At 48.7% G+C, this 14,571-nt stretch overlaps 1 protein-coding gene across 1 annotated transcript in view; it reads right to left on the bottom strand.

Moving 5' to 3' along the window:
* Positions 1-14,571, bottom strand: part of Gtf3c1 (general transcription factor IIIC subunit 1) — a 67,199-nt gene that overhangs the window by 16,197 nt on the left and 36,431 nt on the right. The window contains exons 13-25 of the mRNA XM_055627425.1: positions 13,712-13,815; positions 12,779-12,963; positions 12,354-12,620; positions 11,902-12,047; positions 10,954-11,051; positions 10,488-10,584; positions 10,203-10,380; positions 6,733-6,871; positions 6,185-6,320; positions 5,832-5,910; positions 5,503-5,691; positions 2,432-2,589; positions 814-956 (exon numbers count right to left, since the gene is read on the bottom strand). Of these exons, the coding sequence (XP_055483400.1) occupies positions 814-956; positions 2,432-2,589; positions 5,503-5,691; positions 5,832-5,910; positions 6,185-6,320; positions 6,733-6,871; positions 10,203-10,380; positions 10,488-10,584; positions 10,954-11,051; positions 11,902-12,047; positions 12,354-12,620; positions 12,779-12,963; positions 13,712-13,815 (1,919 nt within the window). The remainder of the gene's footprint in view (positions 1-813; positions 957-2,431; positions 2,590-5,502; positions 5,692-5,831; positions 5,911-6,184; positions 6,321-6,732; positions 6,872-10,202; positions 10,381-10,487; positions 10,585-10,953; positions 11,052-11,901; positions 12,048-12,353; positions 12,621-12,778; positions 12,964-13,711; positions 13,816-14,571) is intronic.

Below are 14,571 nucleotides of genomic sequence, written 5' to 3'. Positions count from 1 at the left end.
ATGCAGTGTGCGGAGCCCACTGGTCTCTCCATGGCCTGGTTGACTGATGGTGACTTACAGTGCAGAATCACTATGTATCCAGGTTCCCTGTTTAACCAGGTTCCCTGTCTCACTGGCAAGAACAAGAAGACCAGGCATTCTTCTGTCCCTGCTTCCTACCCTACTCAACTCTTAGACTGGTGGCATGTTGTAGGTACCTTCCAGCCTCACAGAATAACCCTGGCCTTCCCTCCTTGGTCCTCTGGAGGGAGCTGTGGAAGGGCCTGAAGGCCCATAAGGAGATGGTGGGTCGGCCCTACAGCCAAGATGATGCTCTGTGACTCCTAGGTACTTGCTGTCCCCACAAGATCTGGGCCCCCTCTGGAAGTACTCAGAGATAGCCAGTTCTGCCAAGGGGATACAGTGTTCTTTGTTCAGTGCTCCTGGATCTGTCCTGCTTTTCCCAAGAGTGAGCTCCATGAAGAGCTCCCAGGACCCTTCCACTCACAGCAGCACCAATCAGTCCCTGCCCTCCATGCATGGGGCTAACCAGGACGGATGCACAGTGAGACAGCAGCCGTGAGAGCCTTGCCCTGCACCTGCTCCCAAGGGTGAGCTATATGATCATGTACATGGAAGTGCTCAGACCCAAATCTGGCTCTGGAAAGTCATGTCTGTCCCACCTGCAGATTCCAACACCCCGCCAGCCACTGTACTTAACACAGTCCATTTGGATTCCACACCTGAGTCTGAACAGGTCAGGTAAAGGGGAAGAAAGGGAGCTAAAATGCTGGAATAAGGGCTTGGCATGATGCAGATGTGAATATAGCTTACTTATAGTTCATAAAGGCCTGGGGATTTTTGACTATGTAGCGAGCTCTTCGTCCAACCGAGTAAGATGTCTTATCCAAAGATTCTTCAAAGGTGGCATGTAAAATGTCCCGTACAACCTGCCAGGTGACAAATGGTCCTTTCACCTAGTCCAAAAAGAGTGTGACAATTAGTATTGGTAGAGCTGTTCAAGACAGCTAACGGAAAGAAATGGGGAACAAACGTGTCCTGGGAGCCTGTTTCCCCAGAGAGGCTTAAAGCGCTCACCTCATGTTCACCTACCTACATTATACCAAGCAAGGCCTGGATACTGAGAAACAGGATCAGCCCTCAACACCCTATGGAGCTGTGTGTTCTGGCAAGCACTGAGAGGGAGGCTTCAGTACCAGGTAAGGTTAAGAGAACAGTAAGTCCTTTGGTAGAGTTTTCTTTCTTTTTCCTATTGAGATAAGGTCCTCTCTCAATGTGTAGCCAGGGCTGGCCTGGAACACCTCACTCCTAGGATCCAAGGTGTGTGTCGCCTTGCTGGGTAGTAGAGTGTTTTAACAACTGACACACCCTGTGTTCTCAGAGCCAGTCTGCGTTGTGTGCCTTATATCACATTGGTAGGAGTGTACCAAGATATAGACTGAGAATGTGTCAGAAAATAACACAGGGGAAGGGTCTTAGGGACAGGTGGTTTTTCTAACAACTCTAACAAGATGCCCTCACGGTCTAGTGAGGAGTGCTGGGCTATGTGATAGGGAAGAGGAGGCATTCTTGGCCAACAGTGTTGCAATAAAGATCCATGTGAGAGCCAGCGGACAGAGTTTAGGGTGGTAATGGGCACCTCTCCATCTTCCTTAGGAAAACGTAGGGAATGAAATTTAGGAGAGGGTGGGGTACAAGGGTTAGAGACAAATGGCTCAGAACAGGGAAGGAAAAAGCAACAAGGACCCTAACTGGCTTCTCCTGGCTGGCATGCCGGTGATGAGCACACAGATCGGCTCTTAACAACTCTCTACTTATTGGCATCACTGCCTACAGGGGCTCTGACCCAGCTGATATGGAGCTCATGCCCTGTTGGCCTCTGTAAAGGAGCATGAGTTTGTTCATGCTTTCTGCACACCATGCCAGCAGGAAGCATGGAGCCAGGGGTCATGAGGTACTACCAGAATGTGAAGGGCAGGAGTGGAACCTGTCACCACTAGAAGCAAGGAAGGGTTTGATGACTGAAAACAGAAGTTACAGCAAGTGTGGAAGACAAGAGCATAAGCTATGGCCAGAAAAACAAATGTGAAGTGTCTCTGCCTTAGGGTACAGCTACTTCAGGGCCCAGGCGACCAAAATTACAGAGCCAAGGTGGAAATCAAGGGTTCATGGTATGGAACACACAAAGCCACTACAGGCAGACTACATAGAAAAAAATGGGCAGACAAGACCAGCTCCACTGAAGGCAGGCCAAAGTACATACACACCTAACTGAAGGCTGGGAGAAAGTACAGGCTGGTAGTGCAAGTGCATAGGATTCTGGGAAATGCTTTCCTGGGTAGCTGCTGGGAGTGGGGAAAAATGTCCAGAGCCATAGTTCTCAAGATACAGCAAAGAGCTGCTCCCAGGGGACCAGGGTGATGGCAGGTACCTTGGTGTTGAGGACATTGCTGGCAATCCGGCAGAGCATTAGTAACCCATCCTCCTGCATGGACCAGGAGACACGCAGGCGGGTCATCATCCGGAGGGCGTTCTGGTCAGCCTCATCTTGGTAGCGCAGCTTCTTGCTTTTGGCTTCTGGGTGTTCTCCTAGAAGCACAAAAGGGGAGGAGATGGACCTTCAGCAACTGGCTTGAGCTAGCTCCTCTTCCAGAGGGGAAGAGCCCAAAGCACACTGGTAAAAACTGACCAAGCCTTTCAGCTACTAGATAATGCTCAATTCCAAACAAGCAAACCACGAAGGGATCAAAGTCTTCTGACAGTTTTAACTCATTCCCCTCTGGCTGAATGTCAGGCTCAGGTTAGGCAATGTCAATGTAGCCCTCACTTTACAACCAGAGAAATGCGACAGTGGGCCCACAATCAGGGAATGCACTGGGCTTACCATGTTCCCTTCCATTCTGAAGCAGCTAGCCTGACAGAAAGATGGAATGGCCTTTTGAAGACATAGTTACAGCACCAATTCAGTGGCAACAGCCTGAAGGGCTGCCAGCAGGGTTTCCAGAAGTTTTCAGTGTCCAGTCCATGTTTCTCCCATAGCTAGGATTTATGGGTCCAGGAATTAAGGGGTGGAAATGGACAGTTTCACTATCGCTTCTAGTGACTCACTAGTAAAATTTTTGGATTCCTATTCCTGAGACCTTAAGTTCTGCTGGCCTAGAAGTTTTGGTTCCAGAGTGGGGAGTGTTCCTGCCAGGAGCTAGAACAAAGTTTCCATTGTACTGGAAGCTCAGACTTCTCCTGGACACTGTGGGCTTCTGATGTCCTTTAGTCAACAGGCTAAGGAATAAGTATGGGGAGGGTAACTGGGCCATACCATACCAATGGGAAATTGGATTATTTCTCCACAATGGAGGTAAGAAAGATTATGTCTGGAGTGCAGGAGAGCCTTTAGGTCGGTGGTTCTCAACCCTTGGGTCATGACCCCTTTAACAAACATTCTATCTCTAAAAATATTTACATTACAACTCTTAACGGCAGCAAAATTAGCTATGAAGGAGCAATGAAAATAAATTTATGGCTAGAGGTCAGCACAACATGAGGGGTTATATTAAAGGGCCGTAACATTAGGAGAGTTGAGAACCACTGTTTTAGGGAATTTCTTGGTGTTACCTTGTCCTGTCAGAAAAAAATCAGTAAGAAACTACAGCCTAATCCACGAGGGATGACAAAGGGCACAGACTCTTCAGGAATGAAGGTATGGATCAATCCTACAGAAGAACCTCAAGACCTGCTGAGGTGCTTGCTGAGGGTGGAGGAAAAACAAAATGGGTAATAGAAGGATGCTTGCTCCCTCTTTGCCTGTTTGCTTTTGCCAGCAGGTCTATTCCTTCTCTGGCATTACAGCCTTCTCTGGGACTCCAGCATATACTTGAGATCAGCGCAGACACCCAGCATGATGGACTGAACAACTGCGGGTTCACTCACAGATCGCCATTGCTGGACTAGCTGGACGACAGCCTATAAGACATTCTAATAAATCCCCTCTTATATTCATTCTGTAAGTTTCTGTTCCTCTCCTCAACTCTGATTCCACTGGGTGGTCAAGCCCTCTAAAGGTGATTTATACAGACGCTTCCAGAACATGTTCAGAGAGTAAGTGGTAACCAATAACAGCCCCTGAAACCCCAAATATCTGTGTGCCTATGACCTCAGGGCACATGCATATTCTTATGCACATTCTTGCACACTACAGGGAGAGCAAAGCCTATGCTCTAGGGCTGTCTTGAAGAGCAAAAACAAGGGTATACAAACATGTCCTGGGATCAGTAAGACAGCTCAGCAGGTAAAGCGGTTTGCCATCAGGTCGAACAACCTGAATTCTAGAACTCTAGGACTCAGGAAGCAGGAGAAATAACTCTGGCAAGGTGCCCTCTGACCTTTACACGTTCACCGTGGTTTGCATGTGCACACGTGCAGATGCCCACCTTGAGGCCGACTTTGACTATCACCTGGTGGAGAAACCCCTGAGACAGACAGCAGATCATGCCTCATGTCATCTCTCAGTGTGTTCCACAAGCTAAGGCGCTGATGTAATACCAAAAAGGAGGGAGCTGCTAGCACAGGGAGCATCTCTGCCTCCTGTCTGCCGGAGCTGAGCCGCTCTGCTCTACCACATGGCCCCTGCCATGAAGCTCTACCTCACTAGCTCAGAAACAGACCATGGACAAACCTCTGAAACTGTGAGTCAGATATAACTTTCCTTCCTAAAGCGGCTGGCACAGGTATTCATAGTGACAACAAATGAAACCACAACTGCACAAAGTGCCTGATAAATAACTAAGAGCAGCTAACAGCACATCACATAATCACTGGGGAGCTCTGGGCTAGAATCCATATACACATGAACCCACCACATTTTTCTTCTGAGGAATTCTGGTCTATCTACTGGTCTTTCATGTATCTGTAACAGGCTAGGTTGAGGACCATGTCAGATGATGGGATGTTGTTTATTATGAATGCTAGTAACACAAACCAATAAAGCAGGTTCCTGCTTAAGGATTTTTTTCTGAAGAACCTGCACCCATGGTTGATGTTAAAACATACTTAGGGACCAGTTCACTAGAAATGCAGTTCAGATAAGAAACCACAGACTACAAAGTGCCAAGGAGGGCTGTGCTAGTTCTGAAGGGACAGGACAGATTTAAATCCTTCCCAGCTTCCTCCCAGTTACACTTCAACAGGACTGAGCTTGGAGCAGATGCAGACACTCAGAGCAAATCAAGAGAAGGGAATTTTGTTTAGATGGTAAGGATCTTGCTAGGAAGATTTTTCCAGTTGAGATGAAACTCAAAATTTGCTAACTCAGAAAGCTGCTAAAGAGAAAGGCTAGTAAAGCACAGAGCCAGAGAAAACTGGGGAAATCGGGCTAGAGACATAGCAAGTCAGGGCTGCAGACAGGGGAAGTAGACACTTTGCAGGATAAACGCAGGCCCTCTGGGAGTAACGCTGCAATGTGTAACAGACATGCAAAGACCCAGGTCATGAACACCCCTGAGTGACCTCTTCTTCTTCGCTTGATCTTTCTGATAGGCTCCTTCTTCAGCCGCTTCCGCTTTTGGCCCTTGCCACCACGCACTTTCCGGTTTCTCCCAGCAGTGGGTTCTCGGTCCAGCACAAACTGCTCCTCCTTGTCAGCAAAGAGCTCAGCATCAGCTTTCCCCTCTGACCAGAGTGGCAAATGTCCACTGCCTAGAAATAACCAGGGGATACAACTGCTTAGGACAGTCCCTGTAGAGGCCACACAGACCAGCAGAATCCACGGTGGTGTTGGCCTGAACTAGCCTCATAGTTAGTTGGCTCCCTCCTGTGTGGACACCCAGCACACATACCTCCAGACCCAAGTGGCATTGGGCGCTTAGACAGGAATGTCTGCAGTCTTCCTGTGAGCCCATTCTCGGGAGTGTTGTTCTGAAAGACAAGCACAGCCCTGGGTGAGCTGAGACCTTCCACGGGTCTCTACAGCCACTCGGTTCCTCCCTCCGGTGTGCCTCTAGAAAGGAGCAACCACGCATGTGACACAGTGAGTCAGAGACCAAACTCTCGGCTGGGCAGACACTCGAGTGTCCCCTCTTAACAGTGGCTCCACCACTGTTTCAGAAGTCCAAAGGGTGGGTCAGGAGGCAGGAGAATAGTGATGATGGCTCCAGGCAGGTCCTGGGGTGCTGCGTCCCCAGGAGTTTACCTTTCTGCCTTTGTTGATGATGTAGCTGGTCCAGACCCAGTTGCGTTTCAGGTGTGCGTAAAAGCTGGAGTCCAGCCCAGCCGCTCCCAGCCCATCTCCGGGGACGAAGCCTTCATCCACAACTTCTCGGCTCCCTCTGAAACAAGGCAAACAGAAAAAAAAAAAAAAAAAAAAAAAAAAGGGGTTCTTTCTGGTAAATGAGGGGCCTGGGTATTGAGCGGGAGAATCTGTGTGTATGTGTGGCAGTGCTCACTTCCCATGGACACTGCTGAGCAGGCATAGAGAGGGCACTTGGAGCCCTAGGTTGGAAAGCTGTTAATTTTTCAGAAGTCAAAACACCTGATTTTCATGCGAAATTGTCAACTTCTAAATTCTAACAATGAATGGGACTTCAGAGAAACAATAATGTTCAGAAACATGTCTAGGGCCAGACATTGTCCACGCCAACCAAACTGCTGTCCCTGGCTTCCAGCCTGAGTTGTTAGCCAGGGCTAGGGCCACAAAGACAAGTGTCACGGCAGGGTCAGCCTTCGGGGGGTGGTACGCACGTGGTATACTCCAGCATGGCACACTTGCGCTCCAGGTTGTGCTTGTCCATGGCGCTCTCCTGCTCCTTCCGCAAGCTGCCTTCCGGGTCACTGCTCTGATCAGCGCAGATCTTCTGTGCACACGGACAACGAACCACACCTGGAGAACCAAAGCAGGGCTCAATGACATGTTTCCTGCCAGGTGCTGGCAGCCAAAGAAAGAGGGAAGGATGGACACCTGGTCTATGAGGTGTAAGAAAAGGGAGGCAGAATGCTGAGGGAAGCTCTTCTCACAGTGTCACACAGACAGCAGAGAAAGACGGTGAAAGGCACAGGGGGAACCTCTAAGGGGGGGTCTCTATTGGTATAGTCTGTTAAGGACGGGGAAACAAGTGGCAAGAAGCCACCTTCCTGGTTATAGCAGTGGTGGATTGTCATACAGGCACGAGGTTGACAGCACGGCCAGTGAGGGCAGCTTTCTTGGCTAGAATGGTATCTAAGATACTTTGCTCAGGTTCACTCTACCCCACACAAGTGTGCTCACAGTTCTGCCTTAGAAGGCAAGGAACGGAAGCTCAGGGAGAGTACAAGGACTTTGGATAGGACCATTGTCCATTTGAGTAGACATGTGACATTTAGGTCTCCTTAAGCCACTCTTTACATGGGTCCACCAGGGGCTGGAGAGATGGCTCAGAGGTTAAGAGCACTGGCTGCGCTTCCAGAGGTCCTAAGTTCAATTCCCAGAAACCACATGGTGGCTCCTAACCATCTACAATGAGATCTGGTGCCCTCTTCTGGTGTGCAGGCAGAACAGTGTATACATAATCTTAAAAAGGTGCCCACCAACATATTTGTTAAACAACAAACCTCTTGAAAGCAAAAAGGGTAGGCAATAGAGAGAACAAGAGGGGACAAGTAGGGAAATGGTAAAAAAACAGGGGTCTTTAGGGCAGGGGAGGGGATATAGAAGGAGGGTGAAATAAAAGTTGTCTGAAAAGTTTTAAGAAATTATTTAAGAACACCTACAATACATGTAAGTCTGTATACATATACAATATAAATGAAATAATTCCTTGTGGACTGATAATTCTCCCTTCAAGAGCCACAGACTAGCAGAAGTCCTAACACCAGGTATGAGAAGTTTCTTTTGAGCTGTTGGCTAGTGTTCCTCAAGAAACTTCTGAAACATTATGGACTACTGATGTTGCCCTTGGTTGCCTCCCAGAGTGGAAATGAAGTTCCTACTGCTCAGGACACCATGCACTTTGAACTCAAGACATAAGGACCTGAGCTTGATCTGACCCGAAAGCCTGCCCCTGAGGACTAGCTTTCATGGTAAGACGCACCATACAAGCAGCAGCAAGATGCCTATGAATGACATTGATGACAAGAATGGCATGATAACTCTAAGAGTGCAGTAGTGGCACACACACCTTGGCAATAATTAACAACTTTCCAATTGAATGTAAAGCCCGCTCAACAAGAGGGAAATCATTTCTGGCACTGGAAACCTAGCCAATTACCTAGGGCTAGTGAAGTCATGGCTCCTGGAGAAGAAGTCACACCACTCCTTACTAGAGTGGCATAATCCCTACCTACATGCTAAATACGTATCCATACATACCTGAAACTTATCTTTGCAACAAACAGAGACCATTATAGCACACTACAGCCAATCCCAACCAGTCCCAACTGATGTACCTACAACACACATCCTACACGCGGGCTCAGGGATCATTGTGGAAGAGGGAACGGAAAGACTGTAAGAGCCATAGGAACATGAAGTTTGTTGTGAGATGAAGCCTCAGCAATGTGTCTGCCTCTAGAAGGCCTGAACAAGGATGACACCAATACCCACTCTAATGTGGACGGGAGGAACATTTAGAAGGCCTCAACCCCAAACAAAGAACAACAGCAACAAAGAAGTGCTGAGAGCGGGAAGAAGCTTCTTCCCCACGGAAGAACACACTGGTTGGTTATCCAATACTAAATGATCAGCCCTGAAAATATACACACAAGTAACATCATGTAACTGAGCCAGTTATATTTATATTCTTATGAATGAATACATTTACACACACTGTGCGTGTGTGTATCTATAAAACAATTAAAGAAAAAGAAGAAATGAATTTGAGAAAGAACAGAAAGTGGGATATATAAGAGAGGCTGGAGAAAAAGGGGAGAATTCACGTAATTATAATCTTAAAAAACAAAATTTAAAACAAAACAATCAAATGCCCTTCTTGGACAGGGCCCAGGAACTAGCATCCTAACATGATGTCCAGGGGACCCACGTGCTTGCTGGCATTTCAGATACCCCTACTTTACAGTCTGACTGTATCCTATGATGCAGTGATTCTCTACATTACTTGAGCTTCCCTCATTACTGAACCCAAAGCATCACCGAGACACATCACAGCAAGATCTATATGGACTCTTAAAGCTCCCCAGTGCAAGGGCACCTGCAGCGTGCTCGTTTCCTAATTTCAGCCACAGTCCCTCTCCAGGGCCAACCTAAGAAGAGTTTCTCTTGTGTGGCGGGAAAGCTCTGATGGTGACTGTGGGGCTTTGCAGCAGGAGTACAGAAGAGAGTTCTACCACCTCCTGCTAAGCCCTGAGCAGTACTTGCCCATGTACACTTACAGGATTTCCTCTCCAGCATGGCACTCTGCAATACCCTGGAGATGTGCTGAAGAGATTCATAGGAGGAAACAGGATGGCTGGGAGATGATGACACTTAAACAGCCATGACCAACTCAGGGAGAGGAACCTATCCTTAAGTCTCCCACTTTGCCATCAGCACATAGGACCTCCTTTCTTCTACTGCAGACCCTCAGTCCATTCTCCAAATGGCAGTGGGGCATGCTTCAAAACACAAGTCACTTTCACATAAGCATTCCATGGCTTCTTGCTCTTCAAATAACTCTGCACGTACTACAGGGCCTCAAATCTGCTCCCAACCCTTTTTTCACTCTCAGTTATTGCTCTCCTTCCAACAGCTCTCTAACACACTCTTCGAAGCCTTGGCACAAGCCGCTTCCCTGCCTAGTGTCTTCTCTAGCCCCAATGACCTCAGATGACAGCGTTCAGCTCACCAGTGGCCTCCTTCTCCTTAAGCGATTCTGAGCCCAGTCATAATGCTATGTAGTCTATACCCTATGTGTCCTGAAACCTTTTACCCTATTCTGGGTCTCTCTCTTGAGCTGTGCTTCCTCCTCCCTAGAACACAACTGCCATGAAGGCAGGGAAGTGATGACCTGAAGCAGATGCTGGGTAAATACCAACTTGTGCATGAGAGTGAAGATAAAATGCTTGGGTCTGGATGGGGCAGGAGCTTCCCATTTCAAGGCCCCAGTTTACAAGGAGCCCAGGAACACCCTGAGCCTAAGACAGTGGTCTGAATGGCAAAGGACTCTGTAGACCCCTTCTGGCTCTGCACTCTTGGTCGCACAAAGGGGAAAGGAAACAAGAGGCACAGCAAGTCAAGATACCTAGTGGGGTGTTTAGGCAGATACACTGCAGGTCAAACCAGTAGCTTTCCACATCCTGCATGGAATCCAAGACGTAGAGACGTCTCTCAAAAGGCCGGCTGCTGTGAGCCAGGTTGTAATGAGGGTCACAGATGGTGGTGTCCACAATGACTGCATTCTTCTTCAGGAAAACGAAGACCTGCAGGAGATGCCCATCAGGAGGAGGCACCCAGGTATCAGCATCTGGGTGGGACGCCTGGGGTTGGGTTGATAGTCAGGCTCATTCACTGGGCTGGGAGGCACTACCTGGTCTTTATCCTGGAATTTCTCTGTGGGTCCAAACTGTAGCAGCCCCATGTAGCACAGACGCTGCAGGTTCTCCACCACCGAGAAAATGTACCGCCTACAACAGACAGCAGCTGGTCCCCCACCACACACTGCACAGAGCTCTGAGGCCAGGCTAAGAAATGAGCTATTTCTCTTTCTTGTTTGGGCTACTACTTAGTCCCCCAGGGCATTACAGCTACCTTGGAGTTGGATTTGGAAAGTAAATACAAAAGAATGAACCAAAATAATTCAGTAGCTGCAATTCCTAGCAGCAAATTTTACTTATTAAAATCAAGTAATAAATGTACTAGCTCATGTCTCTGGTGACTCAACTACTGAGAACCTTGAGGCTGTGCAGCCAAAGCCAAAAGTAAAGGCAGTGTCCTTTACTTTTCCCGGGACAGAGTGAGCATCTGACACCCTGTCTTGTGGGACTTATTCTCACCTCTTATACAGGAGCTGCTGCCGGATGTGCCTGGGGAGGAAGCGAATCAGTGTGTGCTTCTTCAGAGGGTCATTCAGAAAATCTTCCAGGTGTTCTACCTACAGAGGGAATCTGCAAGTTCAGCCAGCTGCAAGGAAGACTCTTAGAAACCACTAACACTAGTACCTCTTGCATCTCTTTATCTACCCTCCCAGTTTCACCCAGCACATGACGGAGGGCAACAATACAGTCTGGCTCTGCAGGGAGGCACAAAGCTGCTAAAGCCCTTCCAGGAGGCAAAAAGGGGTACACTCTCCTTAGGGAAGGATGACTGCTGATTCCTTTGCCTCAGGGGAGTTTCTGGAGCTGTCCACTCACACACCCACCAAAACTGTGTTTCAATATGTCATCTGCCAGAGCAAAAGTGAAACCTCAATGTCCTCAAATAGAAACCACTGCTAAATTATATAAGTAGAGAGGACATGTGAATATAATCACAATTCAGTTTTTAAAAATAGGGCAACACAGGCACAGGTACATGAAGACTAGAAGAAAATGAACCAAAATATGACCAGTGATTAAGTCTGGTGATAAGGTTTTGGGTAATGTCTATTTTTTGACATTTACCAGGCTTCTATAAAGTGTTTTGTTGTGGCAGCATATCTACTATCCTCTTTACCTAGCCAACTATCTCAAGAACACATTACTACCATCTACCCAGCTAGTTCTCTTATCATTTCTAATCCTATCTACACAGAATAACAAATATTTGAGATGCTGTCCCTTGACTGACCATCTTGCTGCCCACTCAGTAACCACTCATCTTTCTACTTATCCACCACCTGGGCAAACTTCAAATAATTTCCTCCCTTGAGGAAACTTGGGCAAACTTCAAATAATTTCCTCCCCTGAGTATAGGCTTCCAGCCCCACGACCCCTATATAGGAGATGACCCAGAGTCACAGGTACCTTGTAGCTCACTTGAACAACTTGGACAAAGATGGAGAGGGGCAGGCAGAGAAGAATGTCACTGACAAGAGCCCAGCCAAAGCCAAAATCCCGGTGGATGGGGATGGGAGGGACATAGCGCATCCATGAGATCTCATCCACGTATACTAGGAAAACATCAAGGGTTACTCCAAGCAGATAGTATGGCCAGGAAAAAATTGTCTCTCTCTGCCTTCTCCTAAGACAGGCCTGTGGCTCTTACTTATCTCTGTCTTCCCCATACCCCTCACCCCCACGTGTAAGTGAGGAGCACTTATCTGTCTCTGTCTCCCCCCACACCCCTCACTCCCACACGTAGGTCAGGAGCACTCACCTATCTGTTTCCCCCTTCAACCCCCACCACATGCAGGCCGGTGGCTCTCACTTATCTCTGTCTCCCCATACAACGGCTGATGGAGGCTGGCGATTCTTACCTGTCTCTGTGGAGAGCTCCATTTCTGCCTCCCAGGAGCTGCTTTCTCCGTTGTCTTTGGCTTCAGAGGTATTCCAGTCATTTCCCGAGGAGTGAGCCCCCGGCCTGCTGGACTCCTGCTTATTTGTCTTCCTCTCGCTGTGGAAAGTGGGCTGCTCCCCAGTGTGGCCAGCAGGGTGCCCGTAGACCAGGTACCACAGGAACAGGTGCATCACCCGAAGGCGGGGCATCTTGGGAAGAAACCCTATGGAGCGCCCGAGTCCAGGAACTATAGGGAGAAAGGTGTGGGTAGTGCTCGAGCAGCCCGACTGGCTCAGTTCATCCCACAGCTACACGGGCTACCGAGGGTCTAGGTGCCAAGGAGGTGACTTATATACCGCTGTTCAGAACAAAGCAGACAAACGTGACTGTGAAGCTGTGCTTTACCTATGACAGGCTTATAATTTTTGAGTGGGGTAATGCCCATCTTCTCATCCGTCTTTTTCACCCGCGTGCTTTCTGGCTTCGAAGATGTGTTCACCTCAGAGTCTCCTGATTTACTTGGGACCTCTGGTTCTTGGCTTTCTTCTTCTGCCTCTTCTTGGGGTGCTGGGGTCTGTGGAACTTTAACCCTACAGGCCAAACAGGGGCACAGTAACATACTGGAGGCAAAGACAAGGCCTTATCTGCCAGGCCTGTGGTTATAGACTCAACTGGTCATGGACTCAGGCAGATGACACAAGTTGAATGGTTTTTAAAACATGAAGGTCATATGGGGACCTTCAGAGGCTATTAGCCAGCAGGAAGGCAAAGGAGGCCAGTGTGCTAGGTCTCCTGACACTTCATAGTAGCCAGCAACCAGAACCAAAAAAAACCTTTAATGGCAACTGGTTCTGTTACTGTGATCAACCATCAAAGTTCTACCACCAGGGCGGTCCTCTGCCCACCAGCAGCCCAGACACCTAAGAGACTTCTCTCTCACTGGTGTGCATTTAGCCACGTAGGGTAAGATGCCATGACGAGACTAAGCTTCCTACACAGAAGCATCGATGGGGAGTGCTCTAAATTATTACATTTTCCAAGTGGACCAACTTTAGGGTGGGTGGAGTGGCTCAGTGGAAAAGTGTTGGTCTAGTGTTTGCAAGGCCCTGGTTCCATCTCCAGAACCATCAAAAGTAAAGGAAAAAGAAAGAAGTTAGAATGAAGAATACTACAAGTTCAAAACTAGATCCCTCTGTGGACTAGGTGAGCATAAGCCACAGCCTCCAGCCAGTAAACCCAGATCTCATGCAGGTGCATACAAAACCTTCAGAAGGCCGCTCCAGTGCCTGTAGGCTAGAATGCAGGCTGGGCAGTTTAACTGTGACTTCGTCCACTTGCCTGTTTGCTGTGCTTGAGTTGGAGATCCGGAAGCGAACCTGCTCAATTGCACTTCTCACAAGAGGGTCATTCTGGTCCATGGATGGGTGCACAACCAGATCCACCTGTGGGGAGAGGTTGGAGTGTCCCAGAGGGCAGGGCAGTTTGAACTGAGGTTCCACAGCAGGTATTTCCAACACACTCACAATTCAGAGTGAGGCAAAATACATAACAGATAGTTTGCTGTTTCAGCTGTAGGCATCTGAACCCCTTGGGGGACCATGGCACCAAGTCTTGGACCACAAGCCACTGGTGCTGCAGTCTCCTTGCCTGGGCTGTCATAGTTCCCCAGCACTTCTGATAGCTGAGGCAGCTCCCCACCCCTGCTCCACTGAGTCTCCCAACTGCACATTACTGCACATTCATCTAGAAAGGCGAGCGTGGCAAATGAGCAATCTCCCTGGCCGTGTGCTGCGGAGACCCTGGCAATGCACCCTGTCACAACTGGCAGAGGATGGAGGGCTGCTTTGCTGTCTCCTCTCCCCAGGAAGAATGGCTACAAGTAGTTACTGTTTCTTGAGATACCAGGAGAGCAGATGTGCAGACGTCAGGACATTAACACTGGCAGAAGTGCCACAGGTCAGGGGAGCAAGACAGATGAGTGATGAGACAGGATGAACTGGGTGCCCCATGAGGAGCTTTCTGTGTTGCTGTCTCTGCAGAGTGAAGGGCAGCAGCTGTGTGGGGCTGGAACAGGCAGCACCCCGGGGCCCAGCCAACCTCCCCTTGCTGGTAAAAAGGAAAGCCCACACCCCACTCTACACTGCATCCACCCGCACTGCTGACTTCTCTGTGAGTCCCAAAGGAGACCAGTCAGGTCA

The sequence above is a fragment of the Psammomys obesus genome, unplaced genomic scaffold (genome assembly GCF_907164565.1).
Source record: "Psammomys obesus unplaced genomic scaffold, mPsaObe1.curated_primary_1811, whole genome shotgun sequence".
NCBI classification, from domain to species: Eukaryota; Metazoa; Chordata; class Mammalia; order Rodentia; family Muridae; genus Psammomys; species Psammomys obesus.
This window is presented reverse-complemented; position numbering and strand designations above follow the sequence as displayed.